This window comes from Coregonus lavaretus (genome assembly GCF_964263955.1).
Source record: "Coregonus lavaretus genome assembly, chromosome: 15".
Classification (NCBI taxonomy): Eukaryota; Metazoa; Chordata; class Actinopteri; order Salmoniformes; family Salmonidae; genus Coregonus; species Coregonus lavaretus.
The window spans coordinates 43,598,537-43,625,855 of NC_140002.1; the positions used below are offsets into that span (position 1 = coordinate 43,598,537).

The 27,319-nt window shown below is 42.6% G+C and overlaps 1 protein-coding gene across 1 annotated transcript; it reads right to left on the reverse strand.

Moving 5' to 3' along the window:
• Positions 1 to 315: 315 nt before the first annotated feature.
• On the reverse strand, positions 316 to 23,417 carry LOC311143014 (serine/threonine-protein kinase 26-like). The gene is made up of 11 exons (XM_084178808.1): positions 22,974 to 23,417; positions 12,453 to 12,683; positions 5,405 to 5,461; positions 5,205 to 5,313; positions 4,171 to 4,328; positions 3,834 to 4,019; positions 3,549 to 3,697; positions 3,335 to 3,428; positions 3,151 to 3,213; positions 2,916 to 3,049; positions 316 to 1,913 (listed from the first exon to the last, which is right to left on the reverse strand). The coding sequence occupies exons 1-11, from the start codon at positions 23,022 to 23,024 to the stop codon at positions 1,898 to 1,900; spliced, it is 1,248 nt and encodes a 415-aa protein (XP_084034934.1). The 5' UTR covers positions 23,025 to 23,417; the 3' UTR covers positions 316 to 1,897.
• Between the last annotated feature and the right edge of the window lie 3,902 nt (positions 23,418 to 27,319).

The following is a 27,319-nucleotide window of genomic DNA, read 5'->3' on the forward strand; positions in this document are numbered from 1 at the left end:
TGGATCCTATAGGCTACTGTACTGGTGTCACCTCACTGTCAACAGTCCAACTGTTATTGGAATGTTCCTAATGAAACAGTCTTTTGAAAATGGGGTTTCTGCACATAGACATTGGTTCCAAAGACTGCAAGGATTGTGGAAAGAATAAGGACTTATTTCTGTGAACTGCTTAGCTGCACACAACAGGAAAAGTGGACCGACTACAGAAACAAATAGTAATACTGTAGATTTGTCCACCATACTGCCGTTGAAAGATACTGATGCAATTACATGTATTTTTATGGACTGACAAATTCAATAAAAGAAACACAGGAATTCATAATTTAAATATTTATTTTCAAGACCAAACCAAAATGAATTTTGTAACGATTGAAGCAAAGAATATCCAATATATACATTTGACAGCTTCCTGTAAAGCTAAGTCAACAGTTTATTTTATAAAGTTCAGATACAGAAATATAAAAAAAATCTTGTTTTCCATCTGCATGTCATTTATGAGGAAATACAAAAATATGCAATGATCAAATGCCTTATTGCCTTCACAAACTTGAAACACTCTGGCAAAATGTATTATTAATATTTAATGCATTCGATGATACATGACCACAATTAAATAGAGAATATCACTACAATTAAGTTTTAGGCACCATTGGATGTTTAGTTGGCATACTTCCTCCCTTCCAAAAGGGGCTCTGTCACCACCACACCAAAGATGGCACCCTTTTGTATGTGTCTGAGCTTGGCTGATAAAATTCAAGAAAATCTTTATTTGGGATTTGTTCAAAGAGACGTGACTCCACGTAGAGTCCTCAAGGACTCAGACCAATGTTTCAAACATTACACGTCCACAATACCGACATTGCCATTTCACTTGCGCATTTGTCAAGTATTTTTGGTAGAGGGAGAGCATAGTGTCTTTAAGACAGAAAAGTACCCCATCTCCCTTGAGATCTAGTCTAAGTAGGGAAATAACTAGCAAGCATATTTAGAAAAAGCTCCACCCCCGTCAAAGTGTGTGCAGTGCATATTTCCTTCAGAAGTGGATCTCCAAAGGCTCCAATGGGATTGCCCTTATAGAGCTAAGATCCCATAAGATAGATATGATTTGTATCTTTTGGAATGAGAGAGCATGATACATCTTTTGCGCAGCAAAGTCCTCCCATTTCCTGTACAATCTTTCCTAATGCCCAAACAAGCGACCCCTTTCCAATTATCACCGAACAGAAGTTTCCATTCTATGGACATTCACTGGTCTGAGCCTTTCCCCACCCACGGACTGCTCTCAGCAGAGGTATTGAACTCCTGTGGTTTGACTAGATATGCAGTTCTCCAAACAGCAGGTTTCTAAATGCTACAAGTGACATTATGAAGATGGTAAGCTAGACATCAGAAACAAGTGCAGTACACTGAACATCTAAAATATAGCTACTTCAACATTTTTAGTAGCAGTAAACTATCCTTAATATCCGACTTAAGTAGATGTCTTATGCTCAGCAGAAGATTGATGTTACATCCTTATATAAAAAAAAAGAAAATAAAAAAAACTTAAAATATTACTAAACTAAAATACTATTGGCTACTATAACAGTAACACGCTCTGCTTTGGGCACCAGCTTGAGCCTACTTTTAAAAGGGGTTAAATAAAATAGCATAAACATATTTCAACAAATATACATTTTTAAAAAAATCCTTTTTTGGTTATAAGATCAGTGAGTGTGCACAGCAGGAGTCCTCCCTCTTTCCCTGCATCCAATGGTCCTGGGGGAGCTGATCAGAGGAGAGGCATGGAGGATGATGGGAAAAGGAATGGGGGGATGATGGAAAAGGCATAGAGGCTGATGATGCACTCTGGAGGCGTGGTCCTCATCAAGCGTCTAAACCTGCCCTCCACATGCCACTAACTCACAGAAAATCTGATGGGAAAGTCCACAGGAAAAACACAGTTGAAGGCCACCTGATCCAAATTGTAACATGTAATCCACTTCTACCAACCACCCAGCCAATCTTCTAGTCTACATCACTACTTCTACCAACCACCCAGCCAATCCTCTAGTCTACATCACTACTTCTACCAACCACCCAGCCAATCCTCTAGTCTACATCACTACTTCTACCAACCACCCAGCCAATCCTCTAGTCTACATCACTACTTCTACCAACCACCCAGCCAATCCTCTAGTCTACGTCACTACTTCTACCAGCCAATCCTCTAGTCTACATCACTACTTCTACCAACCACCCAGCCAATCCTCTAGTCTACGTCACTACTTCTACCAACCACCCAGCCAATCCTCTAGTCTACATCACTACTTCTACCAACCACCCAGCCAATCCTCTAGTCTACGTCACTACTTCTACCAACCACCCAGCCAATCCTCTAGTCTACATCACTACTTCTACCAACCACCCAGCCAATCCTCTAGTCTACATCACTACTTCTACCAACCACCCAGCCAATCCTCTAGTCTACATCACTACTTCTACCAACCACCCAGCCAATCCTCTAGTCTACATCACTACTTCTACCAACCACCCAGCCAATCCTCTAGTCTACGTCACTACTTCTACCAACCACCCAGCCAATCCTCTAGTCTACATCACTACCTCTACCAACCACCCAGCCAATCCTCTAGTCTACGTCACTACTTCTACCAACCACCCAGCCAATCCTCTAGTCTACATCACTACCTCTACCAACCACCCAGCCAATCCTCTAGTCTACATCACTATTTCTACCAACCACCCAGCCAATCCTCTAGTCTACATCACTACATCACTACTTCTACCAACCACCCAGCCAATCCTCTAGTCTACATCACTACTTCTACCAACCACCCAGCCAATCCTCTAGTCTACATCACTACCTCTAGTTCCCCCCCCCTCCCCTCGTACTCCCCTGCTGTTCCCGAACTCACCTCTGGAACTTGTCGATGATCCGGTTGACCATCTTGTCTGTGACTCCAGGGCAGATGTCCTCAGCCAGGTGGAGGCTTTTCTCCAGCTCCTCTATCACTCCCTTTATCTCTCCATCCCTGCGCTGCAGCTTCAGCTAAGAGCGGTGGAAATGGATAGACAGAAAGACAAAACAATATAGATTACTTAACTACTTTTTACAACTGTTATAAAAGAGCGCTGATGTAGAGTCCCTACCTCAGTGAATACCGGGGCGATCAGTGTGGTCAAGCTGGCAGACTTCTTCAGGAGGTCTTGGTCCTGTCATCAAATGGAGAGCAGAGGAGAACATTAGACACAACTGTTTGTATTAGCCCACTAATCACACAACTAACATTGTAGTTACATTCTCTTCCTGGTCCTCCCACTCAGGCCAACTCACCATTCCATTGGACACCTTAGGGTCTTTCTTCTTGCGAACAGTAGTAAAGGACCAGCCTGGCTGGGACGAGTCATTCTCCTTGTTGCTGGACTCCCTGGAGTCAGACAACAGATAGGATTATCCACAGGTTTAATGTTACTGTAGTTCAGACAGGGTCTCAGATCTTTACCAACTGTCAGTAAGGGGTACAATGTTTAGAGCCTTCACTACTCACGAGTCAGAGTCGTCAGAGCTGGAGTCTCCGTCACTGTGTCCCTCAGCCTTCCAGCGTTTCAACCTGTCTATCAGCTCAGTGAGGAAGGACGTCTTCTTGGCATTCTTCACTATGAACTTGTGCTTCAGAAGCTCCTTAGCTGTTGGCCTCTATAAAAGGGGGAAATTGGCCCACAATTAAAGGCAGGCTAACCAACAACGACTATATGGACTACCATTAAATAATGCAAGATAGTCAAGTAATGGAACGAGAAATAAAGACAAAGTCCTCAGGCATTGTACTTACAAATGAAGGGTCTTTGTTGAGGCAGGAGTCTATAAACTCTTTGAAGGTCTTGGAGAAGTCTCCGCTGAGGGTGGGTGGGGTGTTCTTTGGTATGAGGAACAGGACCCGCATGGGGTGCATGTCTGAGTTGGGAGGCTCACCCTTGGCCAGCTCAATGGCAGTGATGCCCAGAGACCAGATATCAGCCTGGAGGAGGGTGAGTGTGTGTTAGGGAGGGACTGGGATTATGTGAAGTAAGTTTGTGGGATTTGACAGCATGTTTATGTCATAAAAAGAGGAAAAGCCTTCAACTCAAGTGCCCTCCACTAAACACAGAAGAGAACAGAAAGCTGGTAACCTTGGAGTCGTAGGCAGACTGTTGGATAACCTCAGGGGCCATCCAGAAGGGCGTGCCCACGAACGTCTCCCGTTTGATCTGGGTGTCTGTCAGCTGGCCCGCCACGCCAAAGTCTGCCAGCTTCACTTCGCCACACTCTGACAGGAGCACGTTGGCCGCTGCCAAACCAAACACACAACCATGATGACAACATCAATGAGTGAAATCAATACATGACACACTACTGGCACAAGAGCTAGACTACCTGATATATAAACCCTGTAATACTGCTGCTCGTCTCTGACTACCTGATATATTAACCCTGTAATACTGCAGCTCGTCTCTGACTACCTGATATATTAACCCTGTAATACTGCTGCTCGTCTCTGACTACCTGATATATTAACCCTGTAATACTGCAGCTCGTCTCTGACTACCTGATATATTAACCCTGTAATACTGCAGCTCGTCTCTGACTACCTGATATATTAACCCTGTAATACTGCAGCTCGTCTCTGACTACCTGATATATTAACCCTGTAATACTGCAGCTCGTCTCTGACTACCTGATATATTAACCCTGTAATACTGCAGCTCGTCTCTGACTACCTGATATATTAACCCTGTAATACTGCAGCTCGTCTCTGACTACCTGATATATTAACCCTGTAATACTGCAGCTCGTCTCTGACTACCTGATATATAAACCCTGTAATACTGCAGCTCGTCTCTGACTACCTGATATATTAACCCTGTAATACTGCAGCTCGTCTCTGACTACCTGATATATTAACCCTGTAATACTGCAGCTCGTCTCTGACTACCTGATATATTAACCCTGTAATACTGCAGCTCGTCTCTGACTACCTGATATATTAACCCTGTAATACTGCAGCTCGTCTCTGACTACCTGATATATTAACCCTGTAATACTGCAGCTCGTCTCTGACTACCTGATATATTAACCCTGTAATACTGCAGCTCGTCTCTGACTACCTGATATATTAACCCTGTAATACTGCAGCTCGTCTCTGTGAAAGATATTCTACACACACCTTTGATGTCCCTGTGAATCTTCCTCTCGGAGTGGAGGTAGTCCAGGCCCTTCAAGATCTCCTTCAACATGGTCGCAATCTGAAACTCATCAAATGGCCCTGCTCGCAGCTAGACACAAGACATATACAGTGAACACACATACGCAAACCCACCAACAGACATTGTAAGAAACATTCACATATCGTATTCTAACTCTTACCAGGTCCAGAGCTGAGCCACCACCAAGGTACTCCATAATGATCCATAGCTTACTGCCCTGTACACAGATAGGTAGAAAAGAGGGAACCATTAGAAATTATTTTAGGCCGAGGCTGTGGAGCCGTAGGTAACCACCCCCGGAAAGATCTGTATCATGTTCTGCACGTGTTTCTTTACCTCTAGCCTTCTTAAGTACACGTTTTTGTGGTCACCCACCCTTCATATTTCTCACTGTCAATCATTCATTATCATTCTTAAAGTTTTACCGGTGAAATGTCCATGCAGCATCTGCATGCCAACCATTTGATCCCAATCAGTTTCATGGGGATATGCATTTAGATCTTCTTAGTTAAGCTGTTCAGTTGTGGCCACATGAGAGAAAAATAAGACCATTTGCACAATCACCCTAAAATCTCATAATACATGGAGGTGGTGTTTTTTGTCTTACAGTAACGTTATACTATGCTATTATATTTGGTTCTCTTATGTACAATACTATCGTTATATGATCTTGCAAACATTTGATTTAACTTTATTAAATGAGCACCATTCGCCAGAGTAGCCTGTTCTCTACGAGTAAAGCAGAGACTGTGTGTATAAGTAGAGAATTCCACACATGCGCAGAAGCTTCGGGACCTTCAGCTTCCGGGAATAGGGGTCCAGAAAAGTCAGATCCGCAGCCACTCCGATGATTTTAATTTAAACCTCATCTAGGAGCTACACATGGCTGTGAACATGTTTTCCATGCAGAATGTATTTTATGTGCAAATAGAAAGAACCTACTGTATGTGGCAACCTCACCAATGCCCTCTACCCAAGCCCAGATACACAAAGTCCCTGCCAAGTACCAACGTGTGAAGCCTGGGAGTTTTCCACTTCACTAACATATTGGATATCATCCAATAAGACTCCCAAACTGACCCATATATTCACACTATGCTCCAGACTGAGGCATGATGGAGAAGGTGGGCTGCAGAACAAGAGCATACTCAGAGCGAAAGATGGAAAAGCTGACGTTCATCACGCCACACCGCTCTCAGCAAACATTTCAAGGCCCTGGCAAACCAGGGGTGAGTCACAGCTCCCTCTCTTCTAGAAATACAGGTATTGTAACAAAGAGGGTTCTTCTGTTAAGTGACACTGTGTATTTCTATGGTACGGACAGAGCCGTTACCGTTTAAGGAACAGACATTAACACCTCCTTTTGAATTGTAGCTGTATACACTCACAACTTGAAACAAAGCTTTAGTAATGTAGTAATTTGATCGCTGAGAAATTAAGTTAATTGATTGCACCCAAATTGGCCATTTGAATTTTTAGGGTTCACATAATATTCAATAAATATAGTACCCAACATCTGATCTAAACCAAAATTCTTCCCACCAATGAGTAAGATATGAGGAATGCAATACAATGGTCTAAGCCACCCACCCCAACAACCAGTATACAGTATCAGTTCTCTATGACTGACAAGTAGTATGGAGTTGGGCTTGGAGTATTGCTTCTTTATCCTATGTAACGTATTCCCTGTGAATCTGGTGATCCCCCCCCCCCAATATGATATTTGTGAGTCAATATGCTATTCTATATTGATTCTCAACAGGGAACCCATGTTTACTTCACAGAAAACAACAGTTTTTCTTAGGTTTTTGCCACAATAAATTAAATTGAAAGAGTAGACTAGACTCCCTCCTAGGGCTGTTACGGTAACCGTATTACTGCCACACCGGCGGTCACGAGTCATGACAGCAGTCAAATTCCACGTGAAAGTTTAGTCACGGTAATTAGGCTTCTCCAAGCTCTGATGCTGCTGATGTAGCATTCAGGCCAAAATGTTCAATCTTGGTTTCATCAGACCAGAGAATCTTGTTTCTCAAGGTCAGAGTCCTTTAGGTGCCTTTTGGCAAACACCAAACCGGCTGTCATGTGCCTTTTACTGAGGGAGTGGCTTCCGTCTGGCCACTCTACCATAAAGGCCTGATTAGTGGAGTGCTGCAGAGATGGTTGTCCTTCTGGAAGGTTCTCCCATCGCCACAGTGGAACTCTGGAGCTCTGTCAGAGTGACCATCGGGTTCTTGGTCACCTCCCTGACCAAGGCCCTTCTCCCCCGATTGCTCAGTTTGGCCGGGCGGCCAGCTCTAGGAGGAGTCTTGGTGGTTCCAAACTTCTTCTATTTAAGAATGATGGAGGCCACTGTGTTCTTGGGGACCTTCAATGCTGCAGACATTATTTGGTACCCTTCCCCAGATCTGTGCCTCGAAGCAATCCTGTCTCGGAGCTCTACAGACAATTCCGTCAAACTGATGGCTTGGTTTTTGCTCTGACAGGCACGGTCAACTGTGGGACCTTATATAGACAGGTGTGTGCCTTTCCAAATCATGTCCAATCAATTGAATTTGACTCCAATCAAGTTGCAGAAACATCTCAAGGATGATCAATGGAAACAGGATGCACCTGAGCTCAATTTCGAGTCTCATAGCAAAGGGTCTGAATACTTATGTAAATAAGGCATTTCTGTATTTATTTTTTGCAAAAATGTCTAAAAAACAGTTTTCGCTTTGTCATTATGGGGTAGTGTGTGTAGATTGATGAGGGGGAAAAGGTATTTAATCCATTTTAGAATAAGGCTGTAACGTAACAAAATGTGGAAAAGGTCAAGGGGTCTGAATACTTTCCGAATGCACTGTATATTATCACTTGTGAATGATGCCCAGCTTGTGTGCGGTAAGGCAAGAAACAGTGCATGCCTTTTTTGCGACTTTTTCAAAATCAGAGTCCCACACCTAATGTAGCCTAGCCCATAGGCCTACAGTTGAAGTCGGAAGTTTACATACACCTTAGCCAAATACATTTAAACTCAGTTTTTCACAATTCCTGACATTTAATCCTAGTAAAAATTCCCTGTCTTAGGTCAGTTAGGATCACCACTTTATTTTAAGAACGTGAAATGTCAGAATAATAGTAGAGCGAATGATTTATTTCAGCTTTTATTTCTTTCATCACATTCCCAGTGGGTCAGAAGTTTACATACACTCAATTAGTATTTGGTAGCATTGCCTTTAAAATTGTTTAACTTCGGTCAAACGTTTCGGGTAGCCTTCCACAAGCTTCCCACAATAAGCTGGGTGAATTTTGGCCCATTCCTCCTGACAGAGCTGGTGTAACTGAGTCAGGTTCGTTGGCCTCCTTGCTCGCACACGCTTTTTCAGTTCTGCCAACAAATGTTCTATAGGATTGAGGTCAGGGCTTTGTGATGTCCACTCCAATACCTTGACTTCGTTGTCCTTAAGCCATTTTGCCACAACTTTTGAAGTATGCTTGGGGTCATTGTCTATTTGGAAGACCCACTTGCGACCAAACTTGAACTTCATGACTGATTTCTTGAGATGTTGCTTCAATATATCCACATAATTTTCCTTCCTCATGATGCCATCTATTTTGTGAAGTGCACCAGTCCCTCATGCAGCAGAGCACCCCCACAGCATGATGCTGCCACCCCCGTGCTTCACGGTTGGGATGGTGTTCTTCGGCTTGCAAGCATCCCCCTTTTTCCTCCAAACATAACGATGGTCATTGTGGCCAAACAGTTCTATTTTTGTTTCATCAGACCAGAGGACATTTATCCAGAAAGTACAATCTTTGTCCCCATGTGTAGTTACAAACCGTAGTCTGGCTTTTTTAAGGTGGTTTTGGAGCAGAGGCTTCTTCCTTGCTGAGCGGCCTTTCAGGTTATGTCGATATAGGACTCGTTTTACTGTGGATATAGATACTTTTCTACCTGTTTCCTCCAGCATCTTCACAAGGTCCTTTGCTGTTGTTCTGGGATTGATTTGCACTTTTCGCACCAAAGTACGTTCATCTCTAGGAGACAGAACGCATCTCACTCCTGAGCGGTATGACGGCTGCGTGGTCCCATGGTGTTTATACTTGCGTACTATTGTTTGTACAGATGAACGTGGTACCTTCAGGCGTTTGAAAATTGCTCCCAAGGATGAACCAGACTTGTGGAGGTCTACATTTTTTTTCCCCTGAGGTCTTGGTTGTTTCTTTTGATTTTCCCATGATGTCAAGCAAAGAGGCACTGAGTTTGAACGTAGGCCTTGAAATACATCCACAGGTACACCTCCAATTGACTCAAATTATGTAAATTAGCTTATCAGAAGCTTCTAAAGCCATGACATCATTTTCTGGAATTTTCCAAGCTGTTTAAAGGCACAGTCAACTTAGTGTATGGAAACATCTGACCCTCGAATTGTGATACAGTGAATTATAAGTGAAATAATCTGTCTGTAAACAATTGTTGGAAAAATTACAAAGTAGATGTCCTAACCGACTTGCCAAAACTATAGTTTGTTAACAAGAAATGTGTGGAGTGGTTGAAAAACTAGTTTTAATGACTCCAACCTAAGTGTATTTAAACTTCCGACTTCAACTGTATATGCTTTGATGAGGTTTGTATCACAACTAAAGTGGCCAAATTACTTCTTAAAATTAAGCACATTAATCTGCTTTACAACAGATGTAGAGGCTAACTGGCAGACATATGCAGCGCGTGAGTTTCAGTTTGGGGAAGATCATTTTCACCATAATAAATGCACCTTTATTATGAACTTCATTACATGCATAATCGCATTTGCGGTCACTTTTGAGAATGCTGTTTTCCCGCTAATGGAATATTCGCGCTTATAGCCTACTGCCGTGTGTATTGCTGCGCTTATAATAATGTGAAGAAATAGCCTAATAGTTTATCAACATTTTAAGCAAAACGTTCTGATTTGTTGCGTCAGCCTCATTGCTTAAAAAATGTTTTTTGATGCTAGTGGTTGTATTAATTTGGGATGTATCGCATCCCACAACTGTCCCAGACTATGTTTGGAATATTTATTTATTGCACAGAATAGGTCAACTTTTGTACTATGGGGGATTGTATATGGACATAGGCTAGGTTTTTGCTGTTCGTTAGCCCTACTCATCTTGTTGGCTGACGAAAAGTAAAATGTGGACAGTTCTTCCCATATCTTAAATATGCGCCACGGAATTGGATAAGGACACGCACAGTTGCGTTCCCCATGTCTCTGTGAGAAAGACCCGATCACGTGACAGAGAGCCATGTGAGTGAGAGGTGCTTCGGAGCACACAGCCGGGGGAAGGGCATGGATTTTATTAGGGGGCATTACGGCTACACAAATGGGATGCCGCCGGGAATTTTGAGGCATTAGCAAGTGCTTGTCAAATTGTGAATGAGAGACTGATGAAGTGTGTACAACCGGCGCAAAAAACAAAGCAGAGCTCATGCCTTTCATGCGACTTTTTTCAAATCATCATTAGTCGCATCATGCAGCCTTAGAATGTATTAAAAATCTAAACATATAGCCCAACATTTGTATCACAACTAAAGTTACATAAATAACTCTAAATTAAGCATATAGGAGTACCTGTTTCTTTGTTAAACGCTCAACACAGAATAGCTACATGTGCACACTCCCTCAAATTGTTTGGAGAAAATAGCATTTCTATTTTATTCAGCTATGTTCAATTGTATTCTTCATACTATAAAATAATGCCATGGAATTCTAAGCAAATCTTGTCTGTTAAATAATCTACTGTAGCCCACAGCCATATGGCATAGCCAGATCAGGGCCTAACATAAGGACAACTCAGAGTATGCTATTCTGTTCTTCTGAAATAGACTACATTTTCTTCATATCATGTTTCTTTAGCCCTGTCTAAAATAAATAATGGATTTATTGTGATGGTGTAGGCTATATTACATGGATTTAATTGTAGATGTTCCAAAGGTCTGCATCAGTTGCTTGTAGGCTATGTGTGGAAGCCAGGAGATGCTAAATGTGTTTATGTTAATTAACGGTCAATTACCGTGAGACCGGCAGTTTTTTGCTTGACAATCACCAGCTGACAAAATGTCATGACCGCCACAGCCCTACTCCCTCCCCCTGAAATGTTGTGCTACAATATGCTATTCTATATTGATTCTCAACAGGGAATCCATGTTTACTTGACAGAACACAACCTTTTTTTCTTATGTTTTTGCCACAAAGTATATTTAAAGACTAGACTCCTTTTTCTGAGTAGATTACTAATCTACTGCCTTCCCTCAAAGTCCCACTCACAGTGATTGATTGACAGGTCTGAAACCCTACCAACTCTGTGACTAAAACATCCTGCCCCCTCCCCTGACAATCCCACCCACATTGATTGATAGGCCAAACTGTTAAAGGGATAGTTCACCCAAATTACAAAATGACATTGGTTTCCTTACCCTAAGTGTCCACAGCAGCAGAGCAAATAAAATACATAATTTGAAGAACAAACATCATTGTGGCAATTCATATCTTGAGGTAAAACTGTAAATATGACTTTAATCTCAAGAGAAGACAGGTTAAATGTAAAACAAAAGGTTTAATATTCTCTTACTTAGAAGATAGTCCTGATCATATAGGCCTAGGCCCACACGATATCCAAAACAACTAACACACTGAATTCATACATTTTCAGTCATTTTAATTGTAAAGTCATGTTTTCTACTCAATACCACAACTCATTTTACCAATCTAGGATGTAAAGTCATTAAAGTATTCAATAATTTAGCTGTGTATTTCGGCTATTTTTTGGCTGGATACTCCATATACTTACAGAAAACACATAGAATAAAAAAGTAATACTCCAAGCCACAGCTCCATACTACTTGTCAGACAAAGAACTGATACTTTATACTGGTTGTTGTGGTGGGATTGGCATGGGGTGTTGGGGGTCTGTGGGTGGCTTTTGATCATTTTATTGGATTCATCATGTCTTACTCATTGTTAGGAAAAATTATGATCCAAATCGGATGTAAGGTACTATATTTAGAAATGGCCAATTTGGGTGCAATCTATTTGCTTAATTTCTCAGATTATATTTCAACCAAATCTTTCAGGAATGCTCATCTTGTTTCTAACTACAGAAACGATTTCAGAACAATCTGAGATGGTGGGTGTCAATCCTCTTTCTTGTGCTTTTTGAGGTGGAACGACTGCAGTGTGTGTTACCTTGAGGTAGGAGCCGTAGTACTTGGTTACGTAGGGGCTGTCACACTGGCTGAGCACGGTGATCTCCTGCTGGATGTCCTCGATCTCATCCTCAGCCTCCTCCAGGTCAATGGTCTTGATGGCCACCACATTCTGGGTGCGGTTGTCTATGCCCTTGAACACCTCGCCGAAGGAGCCCTTCCCAATACGCTCCAGCTTGGTGAACAGCTCCTCAGGGTCCGTCCGGCTGTTCTGCAGGTTCAGAGACATAGCAGTTATGTGGCTAAAACAACATCCCTTACCCCAGGACACTACAACAGGTGACGATCCAGGAAAATAAAAAAGAAGGAGCACTGTTTCAGCAGAGACCTGATCATTTATTCACGAGACCTACAAAGAGATTTACGTTTCGGCGAAATCTCCTTCATAACAGCCTTATTTTATGTGGCTAGTTTATACTGTTGAATGAGTTGAAAACAGGAAGTTGCCATTTCTTGCATTAAACGTTGAACGGTGTGGCTGCATAGTTTATTGATTGGCCGGCTATATAAAACTGATGATCAACTGTTTTATAAAAGATTAGCCTACCCAATTTGAAAAATCCATATAGCCTAATCTGCACTGTTGCTGCAATGTAGTCTATCCCTAGATAACCACAAGCATGTTTGCAAAGAGAGCCTGTTGGATGCAAATAAATTCAGCAAAGGTGAAGGGTGTAGCCTTGAGAACACTTGGAAGTAGATGTGTTTTGACCTGACACAGGGCAAATGAGGTTCCACAGACAGACTTATGCCCTAGTGCATTGATCAGTGTTTCCGCTATATTAATTTAGCAGCGGTAGTCCGCTGCTGCTAAATCATGGCCTCCAATCCAAAAAAACAAAGTATGTAGAAAAGATAATAGAGCTATATATTTCTTAAATAAGAATCGTTGAGAACTAACAACTACCTAAATAAAAACTAGACAGTCAGGGAGAATCTAAACTTTTTTTTTAAATGTCATGGCATGGGGCCCCCATTGATATGGTTATAATGTTTGAGTCACTCAGATGGCATAAGAACACAGCATAAATCATGGAAGAATTTGTAGAATTACAGGAAATTAGCTTTAAAACAGCTAACTGGTAACCACCGCTGCTGAAAGAAATACTAGGGGAAACACTGATTTATTATTCTGTACAGAGAGTGGTGGAAGTCAGTGGCACCAGCCTTGATCTCTCCCTGCCCTGACTATTAATATCCCTGTCAGGCAGGTTGGCACAGAGGAAGGAATAGATGACTTCCTTGTCTTTGGTCACCTTTGGGCGTGTGGTGCTCCAGTGTGACAGGACTGCCTAGAATGGCAGCAGCTTTAGTGTCTGGGCAGAGCCTGGCTCATGGCGTCAGAGGGCCAGAGCAGCTATAGGAGGCTGTATCCTGCCCCATGTCTCACGCATCTAGACCATTCTGCCTCATATAAAGCTGTCAGCACTAGGCTAATCTGGAGACTGCCCAGCCCAGGACCTTAATCAGTTTGTTACCACATCCATGGCAGAACATGTTTGGCTAGAAATAACTTCAGTCAGCCGAATTTCCTGGGAGGAAGCTAGCTATCTAAATTCATTAGGCCTATTCTGATTCAAAACTAAAAGCTGAAGAGAATTGGCCTCTATGCATATTGTGGAGAGAATATGCAGGCAGCATGCTCAACATTTAACATACACACGTCATGTGCATGGACCGTTTCCAATTTCCCTGCACTGTTGACAACTAACCTAGCTCAGACTCAGGTGTTACCCACAGCAAACAAGAGTGAAGAAAAGAGTAAGGAATCCTTCCTCTCAGGCCACACCCTCTTCAAGCTGACAGAACAACACTTGAACGTGGCCAATGCTACTGGTTATTGTTGGCAGTATCATACCAGTATCACAAAACAGTAAGCCTGATTTAGCATCAGACTTTGGACTCCAGGTAGGTCTAATGCCTATACGAGAAAACAACAGATGAAATCATAAAGGGAGTTACTGATCTCCCTGGAGAGAGACAGGTGGATATCCTGCAGTTAGGAATTCATTTGCCAGAAGCAGGGTGAACAAACGTCATAAAGCCCCAGGGAAATTCCTAATATCAACCACCTCTTATCAATGCAGCCTTCCTGCTGTCGCACAAGGCAGCTGGAATACTGGAGTTCTGCAAAGTAGCCTTAATGCCCATGTTTTGTAATGAGCATTCTAGAATATGGCAGGGAGAGAATCATCTGCAGAAAGGACAATGAGCTACTTCCTCAGACTCAATGAGAGAATGTTAATATTTGTCACAATTGACTTTCCTTGCCTTATATGTCACATTTCAGACGTGTTAGACAGTGTGGCTAAACTGAAACAGAAAACACCTTAAGGTCTAAACCACTAATGAATAAGTTGGTGTACAAAATATAACTGAAAAAGCATGGAAGCTTTCAACATCTCACTTTGGTAAAGTAATTTCATAGTTCCACCCACAACTGTTCTCATGGAGCAATCTTCCCTCTGATGGTCAAATCATCAATGACAGAGATGAGCCCTAATGATGTAACGTTATTGCACTGAAAGGTTCTCAGCCATGTCAGATTACAGACTGTAAATGGAGAGCAGCAGTTGTAGCTAGTGGCTTAGGCCTATTTCATGTCCCAAATCTAGTGAACGGTGACCATATGGCAGCCTAAACAATGTATAATTTGCCAAGGCAAGGGATACACAAGAGAGACTTTCAGTAGACCAAAGGCAAACACCTGTGCCTTTCTATATACACACACAGTGCATTCGGAAAGTATTCAGACCCCTTGACTTCTTCCACATTTTGTTACATTACAGCCTTATTCTAAAATGGATTTTAAAAAATAAGAATCTCATCAATCTACACAAAATATCCTATAATGCAAAGTGAAAACTGGTTTAGACATTTTTGGAAATGTATTAAAAATAAACAGAAATACCTAATTTACATAAGTATTCAGACCCTTTGCTAGGAGACTCGAAATTGAGATCAGGTGCATCCTGTCTCCATTGATCATCCTTGAGATGCTTCTACAACTTTATTGTAGTCCACCTGTGGTAAATTAAATTGATTGGACATGATTTGGAAAGGAACACACCTGTCTATATAAAAAGGTCCCACAGTTGGCAGTGCATGTCAGAGCAGAAACCAAGCCATGAGGTCAAAGGAATTGTCCGTAGAGCTCAGAGACAGGATTGTGTCGAGGCACAGATCTGGGGAAGGGTACAAAAACATTTCTGCAGCATTGAAGGTCCCCAAGAACACAGTGGCCTCCATCAGTCTTAAATGGAAGAAGTTTAGAACCACCAAGACTATTCCTAGAGCTGGCCGCCCGGCCAAACTGAGCAATCGGGGGAGAAGGGCCTTGGTCAGGGAGGTGACCAAGAACCCTATTGTCACTCTGACAGAGCTCCAGAGTTCCTCTGTGGAGATGGGAGAACCTTCCAGATGGACAACCATCTCTGCAGCACTCCACCAATCGGGCCTATACGGTAGAGTGGCCAGACGGAAGCCACTCCCTCAGTAAAAGGCACATGATAGCCCACTTGGACTTTGCCAAAAGGCACCTAAAGGACTCTCAGACCATGAGAAACACGATTCTCTGGTCTGATGAAACCAAGATTGAACTCTTTGGCCTGAATGCCAAGCGTCCCATCTGGAGAAAACCTGGCACCAACCCTACGGTGAAGCATGGTGGTGGCAGCATCATGCTGTGGGGATGTTTTACAGCGTCAGGGACTGGTAGAGTAGTCAGGATTGAGGGAAAGTTGAACAGAGCAAAGTACAGAGAGATCCTTGATGAAAACCTGCTCCAGAGCGCTCAGGACTTCAGACTGGGGAGAAGGGTCACCTTCCAACAGGACAACGACCCTAAGCAAACAGCCAAGACAACGCAGGAGTGGCTTCGGGACAAGTCTCTGAATGTCCTTGAGTGGCCCAGCCAGAGCCGGGACTTGAAACTGATTGAACATCTCTGAAGAGACCTGAAAATAGCTGTGCAGCGACGCTCCCCATCCAACCTGACAGAGCTTAAGAGGATCTGCAGAGAAGGATGGGAGAAACTCCCCAAATACAGGTGTGCCAAGCTTGTAGCATCATACCCAAGAAGACTCAAGGCTGTAATCGCTGCCAAAGGTGCTTCAACAAAGTACTGAGTAAAGGGTCTGAATACCTATGTAAATGTTATATTTCCGTTTTTTATTTATAATAAAATTGCTACAATTTCTAAAAACCTGTTTTTGCTTTGTCATTATGGGTTATTGTGTGTAGATTGATGAGGGGGAAAAACTATTTAATCGATTTTAGAATAAGGCTGTAAAGTAAAAAATTTGGAAAAAGTCAAAGGGTCTGAATACTTTCTGAATGCTAACTGCCAAAATAAAGGAAACACCAACATAAAGTGTCTTAAAGACATGCTCCTGAACCTGGAAACTACTAAGTATTTTTAAAACCTCCCGCTTTGGGCTGGATGTGTCAATGTGTAGTTCATACATGCATAATCTATGAGCAGAATTACTGTCTTATCTAAAATTAGCCATTTTCCCTAGATTTTCCCCCACGTGGGCCAGACCCCTAGCAATTTGAGTTCTAGCCAATGAGCTTCAGCCCCTCGCCATTTGAGTGACAGCTAGCAAGATGCACACAGCAGAGTGAGAGCAATGACATGGTGCACATATCTGCATGTGATGTAGTACGCAACTTTCTGGGACCACTTTTGGCTCATGAGCACTACTGGCTAAAAAGTTTACAAAAGTACAGATGCTCTTTAAATAGGGCTTTGGAAATCTCTTTAATAGGGTGAGCCAGAACAGCTTCAATGCACTTTGGCATAGATTCTACAAGTGTCTGGAACTCTATTGGTTGGATGCGACACCATTCTTCCATGAGAAATTCCATCATTTGGTGTTTTGTTGATGGTGGTGGAAAACACTGTCTCAGGCGCCGCTCCAAAATCTCCCATAATTGTTCAATTGGGTTGAGATCCGGGGACTGAGACGGCCATGGCATATGGTTTACATCGTTTTCATGCTCATCAAACCATTCAGTGACAACTCGTGCCCTGTGGATGGGGGCTTTGTCATCCTATGGGGGCATACCCATGGGGAGGCTTTTCTCTGCAACTTCACTATTACACTGTTATTACCAGTAGCATTTCATTATTATTATTCAAGTTATTATCTCTAAATATTAGTCTAGTATACAAATTAAGAAATGTCAGATTGGAGAGAAATTCTGAAAAAAATACAGATTGCGATTTTGACGCACTAAACACACCAAGTCTGACGAGTTTTTCCCTCCACTTTTCCGATCTATTCGCATTACGTCACCAACGCTGCTGTGGTCATTCTCTGTGGCAATATGTTGTTCCAAGTGGCTAGAGGACGCAGTAATGAGAGAAAAATCATATATTACTGGAAAAAATAATACGCTACTTAAAATATTAGAATATAGGTTATGCATCTTATAGGATAAATCATGAAGAGCTTGGCTACGTTTCATTCAGTTGCACCCCATTTAATAAGATAAGAAACGCAAAACTGGCACCTGTCGTCATTCCTCACACATATGCTGATCCTGCAACAAGAAACCGTTTTTTTTTTTTCTCTCTCTGATTAAAGAGAAGAAGTCCAGACAGGCTAGGCCTATTTTAGGAAACTGTATGAATGGACATAGCGAACTCCTACACGGACCCATCCATCAAAGCCGCCTGCAGCGCATCTCACTCAGACGCATCGGCAAATCACATTTGCCCTTTCCCAAAAACGTATTAAAAACCTTGCCTTCAAATCCATTCTGTAGAATATCAAATAAATTATAGGATAATGCTAAATCAATGTAGCCTATCATAGACATTTACGAGAATCAGTGGTGGAAAAAGTACCCAATTGTCATACTTGAGTAAAAGTATACAGTGCATTCCGAAAGTATTCAGACCCCTTGACATTTTCCACATTTTGTTACGTTACAGCCTTATTCTAAAATTGATTCAATTGTCGTCCCCCCCACCCCTCAATCTACACACAACACCCCATAATGACAAAGCAAAAACTGTATTTTTTTGTGTGCAAATGTATTAAAAATAAACAACTGAAATATAACATCTACATAAGTATTCAGACCCTTTACTCAGTACTTTGTTGAAGCACCTTTGGCAGCGATTACAGCCTTGAGTCTTCTTGGGTATGACACTACAAGCTTGGTACACCTGTATTTGGGGAGTTTCTCCCATTCTTCTCTGCAGATCCTCTCAAGCTCTGTCAGGTTGGATGGGGAGCGTCGCTGCACAGCTATTTTCAGGTCTCTCCAGAGATGTTTGATCGGGTTCAAGTCCGGGCTCTGGCTGGGCCACTCAAGGACATTTAGAGACTTGTCCCGAAGCCACTCCTGCGCTGTCTTGGCTGTGTGCTTAGGGTCATTGTCCTGTTGGAAGGTGAACCTTCGCCCCAGTCTGAGGTCCTGAGCGCTCTGGAGCAGGTTTTCATCAAGGATCTCTCTGTACTTTGCTCCATTCATCTTTCCCCTCGATACTAACTAATCTCCCAGTCCCTGCCTCTGAAAAACATCCCCACAGCATGATGCTGCCACCACCATGCTTAAACGTAGGGATGGTGCCAGGTTTCCTCCAGACGTGACACTTGAGGTCAACCTTGGTCTATCAGAACAAAGAATCTTGTTTCTCATGGTCTGAGAGTCCTTTAGATGCCTTTTGGAAAACTCCAAGCGGGCTGTCATGTGCCTTTTACTGAGGAGTGGCTTCCTTCTGGCCACTCTACCATAAAGGCCTGATTGGTGGCATGCTGCAGAGATGGTTGTCTATCTGGAAGGTTCTCCTATCTCCACAGAGGAACTCTGGAGCTCTGTCAGAGTGACCATCGGATTCTTGGTCACCTCCCTGACCAAGGCCCTTCTCCCCCAATTGCTCAGTTTGGCCGGGCGGCCAGCTCTAGGAACAGTCTTGGTGGTTCCAAACATCTTCCATTTAAGAATGATGGAGGACACTGTATTCTTGGGGACCTTCAATGCTGCAGAAATGTTTTGGTACCCTTCTGTGCCTCGACACAATCCTGTCTCGGAGCTCTACGGACAATTCCTTTGACCTCATTTTTTTATTTAACTAGGCAAGTCAGTTAAGAACAAATTCTTATTTACAATGACGGCCTACACCAGCCAAACCCGGACGACGCTGGGCCAAATGTGCGCTGCCCTATGGGACTCCCAATCACGGCCAGTTGTGATACAGCCTGGAATTGAACCAGGGGGTCTGTAGTGACGCCTCAAGCACTGAGATGCAGTGCCTTAGACCGCTGCGCCACTCGGGAGCCCGAGCTCATGGCTCATGCTCTGACATGCACTGTCAACTGTGGGACCTTATATAGACAGGTGTGTGCCTTTCTAAATAATGTCCAATCAATTGAATTTACCACAGGTGGACTCCAATCAAGTTATAGAAACATCTCAAGGATGATAAATGGAAACAGGATGCACCTGAGCTCAATTTCGAGTCTCATAGCAAAGGGTCTGAATACTTATGTAAATTAGTATTTCAATTTTTTTTATTTGTAATACATTTGGAAACAATTCTAAAAGCCTGTTTTCGCTTCGTCATTATGGGGTATTGTGTGTAGATGGATTAAAAATATAAGAATCTCATCTATTTTAGAATCAGGCTGTAATGTAACAAAATGTGGAAAAAGTCAAGGGGTCTGAATACTTTCCGAATGCACTGTAGATACTTGAGTAACTTTCTATTAAGGTAAAAGTCAAAGTATTTGGTTCTAATAAAAATCATTTCAAATTCCTTATATTAAGCAAAGCAGATGGCACCATTTTCTTGTTTTAAAATTACAGATAACCAGGGGCACACTCCAACACTCAGACATAATTTACAAACGATGCATTTGTGTTTAGTTAGTCCGCCAGTTCAGAGGCAGTAGGGATGACCACGTATTCTCTTGATAAGTGTGTGAATTGGACGATTTTCCTGTCCTGCTAAGCATTAAAAATGTAACGAGTACTTTTGGGTGTCAAGGAAAATGTAGGGAGTAAAAAGTAAAAAAAATTCTTTAAGAATGTAGTGAAGTAAAAGTAGGCAAAAATATGAATAGTAAAGTACAGATACCCCAAAAAACGACTTAAGTAGTACTTTAAAGTATTTCTACTTAAGTACTTTACGCCACTGACGAGGATATATAGAGACAGCTGTGACAGGCATGAAGATGAAATTGACACCTATTAGAAAATAGAAACACATGCACGCAACCTGTCCATAGCTTCATGATCATCGGTTAATCAATTTTAGTGAAGCAATGGGGGTGATGAATACATTTTCCCCCAACACACGTGTAAATATTGTACTATAAATTGGAAATGAACTGGAGGGGAAGTTTGAGTGGCGAGAGCGACGTGTAGCCTAGCTCTGGTGTGATATGATCACATTAGCTAAATTGATACCTTGCTGCACTGATGCATTGCTAACATAAAAAACTGCCAATAATTCACACAATGAACCCAGACCTGCCATTGGAGGCATGTCAGTGGCAATGTCCCAGATAACAAGTTATATTGTTCATCATCTTATTTTCGCATGTGCAATTTTACATCTAACTAATGTTTGGTGCAGTATTTCTCACGTGATACAATGTGAATGAAGAGTCATCTGTCATTGAATTACAAACACTTCATTGAAGAATCCCTACTCTCGACCAATCACCGACGAAGGGGAGTCGAATTCGGCTACCCCAACTTCGACAAGCCTCAAGAAAAAATGTTTTGCTTGAACCCTGCCGAACATCAAAATGAACACAAATGTCACAAAATGTCGACATAATGTATGCGAACTGTTTAGACTGGGGCGCATAGGTTATGGAGGCTTGCGCTACCGGTGCTGGTACATGTGCAGATCAAATACACCGCTGGACCGCCGATTAAACTCTAGTTTAGCTACAGGTCCTAATAATTCTAAAGATTGCTCAGAAAACCAGGTGTTTTAATTGGCGTAAGCTTACTTTGATTTTGAGCTTAAACCGATTAAGATCAGCAGAGTAAAGTGTGTACATAAATATTGCCATACTCTGCCTAGTACTACCATAATCAGTTTAATATCTAATTATTAGTGTACATGTAGCTAAACATACTCATTGTCAGACATTTGTCATTCCTTCCTGTGAACTGCCGTTATATACCTGAGTGCTAATAAAGCTGGTTAGCTAACTGATTTGTGTCATGCCCTCCAAAAACGGTCTAGCAATCCACCAACTGGATACAAAACTAGCCTCTTAAGGATCAGACCCTTTTTTCAATTTTCGCCTAAAAATCGAACTGCCTGTAGCTTAGGACCTGAAGCAAGGATATGCATATTCTTGATACCATTTCAAAAGGAAACACTTTGATGTTTGTTTTTCTTCATCATCATCTTTGAAATGCAAGAGAAAGGCCACAATATAATATTGCAGTTCAGGCGCAATTTAGATTTTGGCCACGAGATGGCAGCAGGGTTTGTGCAAAGTTTCAGATTGATCCAGTGAAGCATTGCAATACTGGACTATTTTGTATCAAGTTTGCCCAAATGTGCCGAATTGGTCAATTGATACATTTCCAAGTACATAACTATAGAGAACATACAAAAATGATATGGTAATACAAAATGGGGCTGCGCACAATTGGCCCAGCGTCGTCCAGTGTAGGGGAGGGAATGGCCGGCAGGGATGTAGCTCAGTTGGTAGAGCATGGCGTTTGCAACGCCAGGGTTGTGGGTTCGATTCTCACGGGGGGCCAGTATGAAGTATAAAAAAATAAATGTATGCACTCACTAACTGTAAGTCGCTCTGGATAAAATCGTCTGCTAAATGACTAAAATATAAAATGTAATGTAAGTTTACACACTCCCAGGAATGTCATACATGATCATTAGCTTATACACTAACTTTCACACATCTAGATGGCTGGGCGGGTGTGGAGCCAGAGACAGCAGGGGTTCAAACTGTAGAACCCAGTTACTACATTTGAATATAAAAATGGGATTTTATCAAACAAAACTATGCTACATTTTATTTCTGGGAACCTTAGGATTGTAAGTACATTATTTACCTTCAGAGGTAAATGTATCAAACCAGTTGAAGTGATGCGTTTTTTGTTGTTGTGCATTCTCCTCAAACAACAGCATGGTATTTTTTCACTGTAATAGCTACTGTAAATTGGACAGTGCATTTAGATTAACAAGAATGTAAGCTTTCTGCCCATATAAGACATTTATTTATTATTTTACATGTATATGTCCTGGAAAGTTTGCTGTTACTTACAACAGTCATGCTAATCACATTAGCTCAACCGTCCCGTATACGGGACACCGATCCCGTAGAGGCTAGCTAAGTTAGCGTCTGTAGTTACTTAGCTAACGTTAGTGTGTCACTTTACACCTAGCTAGCTAACTAACAACGCTTTGCAAGCTAGCTAACAACCGTTACACAACTAAATGCAAGAAAGCTATCTAAGTGGTTGTTGTTGAAAAAGTTGGGAGGCCTCCACTTACCTGCATCCCAGGCACTTGCACCGCAACCGGTGACTGGGCCATCTTCCGCATCCAAAGGAATAACAGAAAACCAACCAATGAACTAACGTTAATCGTTTTAGATAACTAGACTAACGAACTAACGTCAGGCAACCCAGTTTGCGGTTTATTATTCGCTAGTTAACGGTAACAACCTCTTTTCCTTTGAAAAACGTAGCTAACTGCTAAAGTCGTCGTAGCTAGCTAACATTACACACCCAGCCTTAACGCTAGGCTAGCTACTTCAAAACAAAAGGCGACTGACTATTCCATGACATCGATCTTGATGTTTTTACATTAATTTATAGTTGTAAAACAATGTCTTAGCTGTTACGACAGGCTATTCATCTGTGGATTAAGCAAGTAAAAAATACACTACAAAAGTGCAAGCAGTCGACGACTTGTTGTCAGACCTACGTTGATGTGGCTGGCTGGCTGGCTTTATGCCGCGTTCATGTGCTAGTGGGAACTCGGAAATGTCCGACTTGCTAACTAGTTGTAGTTCTACACGTGCCGCGTTCAAACTGTTAGCAAGTCGAACATTTCGGAGTTTCCTTGATCCGACTAGCACATGAATGCAGCAAAAGTTATTAGCGCTCACCAGTTGGGAGGAGCCGAATACTGTACAGAGACACTTGCGTCACTGCTTTCTCTCCAATGGTGTGTGATTGCGAGCCGCAATTCGGGGCGTTCCTTCAAGTGGGCATTCCTGCGTCTGCTGTGTACAGGGAGTCCTAGCTTAAAAATAGACCAAGTATAAAGTAAAGAAGGGTTCCTGCAGATAAAGAAATGCCCACATGCAGGAACGCCCCAAATTGCAGGCCGCAATTGCACCCTTCTGCTTTTGCCACCTTGCTCCAATATGGTGTAATTTCAATTCAGGGCGTTTCTTGATGTGGGCCGTGATATCAGGAAACGCCCACTGGTGCCTGCCATTGGTCAGGTCGTGCTGTTTTATCGAGGAGACTTCTCCATTTACAGTTTAAAAAGCACTCCTTTTAAAGGAATGCTTTAGATATACCTTGCATGTATGTCTGTGGATGGGGGGTATTGAAACTTTCTGAAGGCACTGTATGAGTGCAATATAATTGCTTAACTTACAGCACATTCTGAAAGTATTCAGACCCCTTCACTTTCTCCACATTTTGTTACATTTCAGCCACAGGAGATTGGTGGCACCTTAATTGGGGAGGACGTGAATAGGTGGAATGGCATCAAATACATCAAACACATGGTTTCCAAGCCAGTGACGCTGTTACACTATGTAACCAACTGAAATGTTTTGCTATGGCCCTGGGTTGGTTTGGATTTGTTGCTGCTGTTAGTACACTGTTGTAGTCAGACATGAGTTAGCTAGTACCACTATATTTATTTGTACCCTAGACATGGGTTGCACATCAGAGGCTAATGTGACTGTTTAGTCTAAATTACACTAACTTATAGTGGCATAGAAATATGATGACAGTGCTAAAGTAGGCAAATACACTGAACAAAAATAAATGCAACATGCAACGATTTCAAAGATTTTACTGAGTTACAGTTCATATAACAAAATCAGTCAATTGAAATGAATTCATTAGGCCCTAATCTATGGATTTCACATGACTGGGAATACAGATATGCATCTGTCGGTCACAGATACACTACATGACCAAAAGTATGTGGACACTTGCTCGTCGAACATCTCATTCCAAAATCATGGGCATTAATATGGAGTTGGTCCCCCCTTTGCTGCTATAACAGCCTCCACTCTTCTGGGAAGGCTTTCCACTAGATGTTGGAACATTGCTGCGGGGACTTGCTTCCATTCAGCCACAAGAGCATTAGTGAGGTTGGGCACTGATGTTGGGCGATTAGGCCTGGCTTGCAGTCGACAGTGGTGTAAAGTACTTAAGTAAAAATGTTTTAAAGTACTACTTAAGTAGTTTTTTTGGGGTATCTGTACTTCACTAATTTATATTTGACAATTTTCACTTCACTACATTCCTAAAGAAAATAATGTACTTCTTACTCCATACATTTTCCCTGAAACCCAAAAGTACTCATTACATTTTGAATGCTTAGCAGGACAAGAAAATGGTCCAATTCACACACTTATCAAGAAAACATCCCTGCCCATCCCTACTACCTCTGATCTGGTGAACTCACTAAACACAAATGCTGCATTTGTAAATTATGTCTAAGTGCTGGAGTGTGCCCCTGGCAATCTGTAAATAAAATACAAAATAAAGAAAACGGTGCCGTCTAGTTTGCTTAATATAAAGGAATTTGAAATGATTTACACTTTTACTTTCGATACTTAAGTATATTTAAAACAAATACCTTTACTCAAGTAGTATTTTACTGGGTGACTCACTTTTACTTGAGTAATTTTCTGTTAAGGCATCTTTACTTTAACTCAAGTATGTAAATTGGGTATTTTTTCCACCACTGGCAGTCGGCATTCCAATTAATCCTAAAGGTGTTCGATGGGATTGAGGTCAGGGCTCTGTGCAGGCCAGTCAAGTTCTTCTACACCGATCTCGACAAACAATTTCTGTAGGGACCTCGCTTTGTGTACCGGGGCATTGTGATGCTGAAACAGGAAAGGGCCTTCCCCAAACTGTTGCCACAAAGTTAGAAGCACGGAATCTTCTAGAATGTCATTGTATGCTGTAGCTTTAAGATTTCCCTTCACTGGAACTAAGGGCCTAGCCCAAACCTTGAAAAACAGCCCTAGACCATTATTCCTCCTGCACCAAACTTTATAGTTGGCACTATGCATTGGGGCAGGTAGCGTTCTCCTGGCATCCGCCAAACCCAGATTCGTCCGATGGACTGCCAGATGGTGAAGCGTGAAACATCACTCCAGAGAATGCATTTCCACTGCTCCAGAGTCCAATGGCGGCAAGCTTTACACCACTCCAGCTGACGCTTGGCGTTGCGCATGGTGATCTTAGGCTTGTGTGAGCTGTTCGGCCATGGAAACCCATTTCATGAAGCTCCTGACGAACAGTTCTTGTGCTGACATTGCTTCCAGAGGCAGTTTGGAACTCGGTAGTGAGTGTTGCAACCGAGGACAGACGATTTTTACGTGCTACGGGCTTCAGCACTCGGCGGTCCCGTTCTGTGAGCTTGTGTGGCCTACCACTTCGCGGCTGAGCCGTTGTTGCTCCTAGACGTTTCCACTTCCCAATAACAGCACTTACAGTTGATCGCGGCAGCTCTAGCAGGGCAGAAATTTGACGAAATGACTTGTTGGAAAGGTGGCATCCTATGACGGTGCCACGTTGAAAGTCACTGTGCTCTTCATTAAGGCCATTCTACTGCCAATGTTTGTCTATGGAGATCGCATGGCTGTGTGCTCGATTGTATACCCCTGTCAGCAACGGGTGTGGCTGAAATAGCCGAATCCACTAATTTGAAGGGGTGTCCAAATACTTTTGTATATATAATGTACCTTTAAAAAAAGGTAGGGGCGTGGATCAGAAAATCAGTCAGTATCTGGTGTGACTACCATTTGCCTCATGCAGCGCGACACAACTCCTTTGCATAGAGTTGGTCAGGCTGTTGATTGTGGCATGTGGAATGCTTTCCCACTCATCTTCAATGGCTGTGCGAAGTTGCTGGATATTGGCGGGAACTGGAACACGTTGTTGTACACGTCGATCCAGAGCATCCTAAACATGCTCAATGGGTGACGTGTCTGAGTATGCAGGACATGGAAGAACTGGGACATTTTTAGGTTCCAGGAATTTTGTACAGATCCTTTCGACATGGGGCTGTGCATTATCATGCTGAAACATGAGGTGATGGCGGCGGATGAATGGCACAACAATGGGCCTCAGGATCTCGTCACGGTATCTCTGTACATTCAAATTGCCATCGATAAAACACAATTTTGTTCGTTGTCTGTAGCTTATGCCACCGCCACCATGGGGCACTCTGTTCACAACGTTGACATTAGCAAACCGCTCGTCCCAAACGACGCCATACACGCTGTCTGCCATCTGCCCGGTACAGTCAAAACCGGGATTCATCCTTGAAGAGCACACTTCTCCAACATGCCAGTGGCCATTATAGGTGAGCATTTGCCCACTGAAGTCGGTTATGAAGCCGAACTGCAGTCAGGTCAAGACCCTGGTGAGGACGACGAGCACGCAGATGAGCTTCCCTGAGACTGTTTCTGACAGTTTGTGCAGAAATTCTTTGGTTGTGCAAACCCAGTTTCATCAGCTGTCCGGGTGGCTGGTCTCAGACGGTCCCACAGGTGAAGAAGACGGATGTGGAGGTCCTGGGCTGGTGTGGTTACATATGGTCTGCGGTTGTGAGGCCGTTTGGACATACTG

Coding starts and splice junctions, on each gene's coding strand:
- LOC311143014 (XM_084178808.1), bottom strand. CDS start 23,024: ATGCGGAAGATGGCCCAGTCACCGGTTGCGGTGCAAGTGCCTGGGATG. Junction 5,462..12,452: donor ACTACGGCTCCTACCTCAAG/GTAACACACACT, acceptor ATCTGTGTACAG/GGCAGTAAGCTATGGATCAT. Junction 4,020..4,170: donor AGTCTGCCTACGACTCCAAG/GTTACCAGCTTT, acceptor ACCCTCCTCCAG/GCTGATATCTGGTCTCTGGG.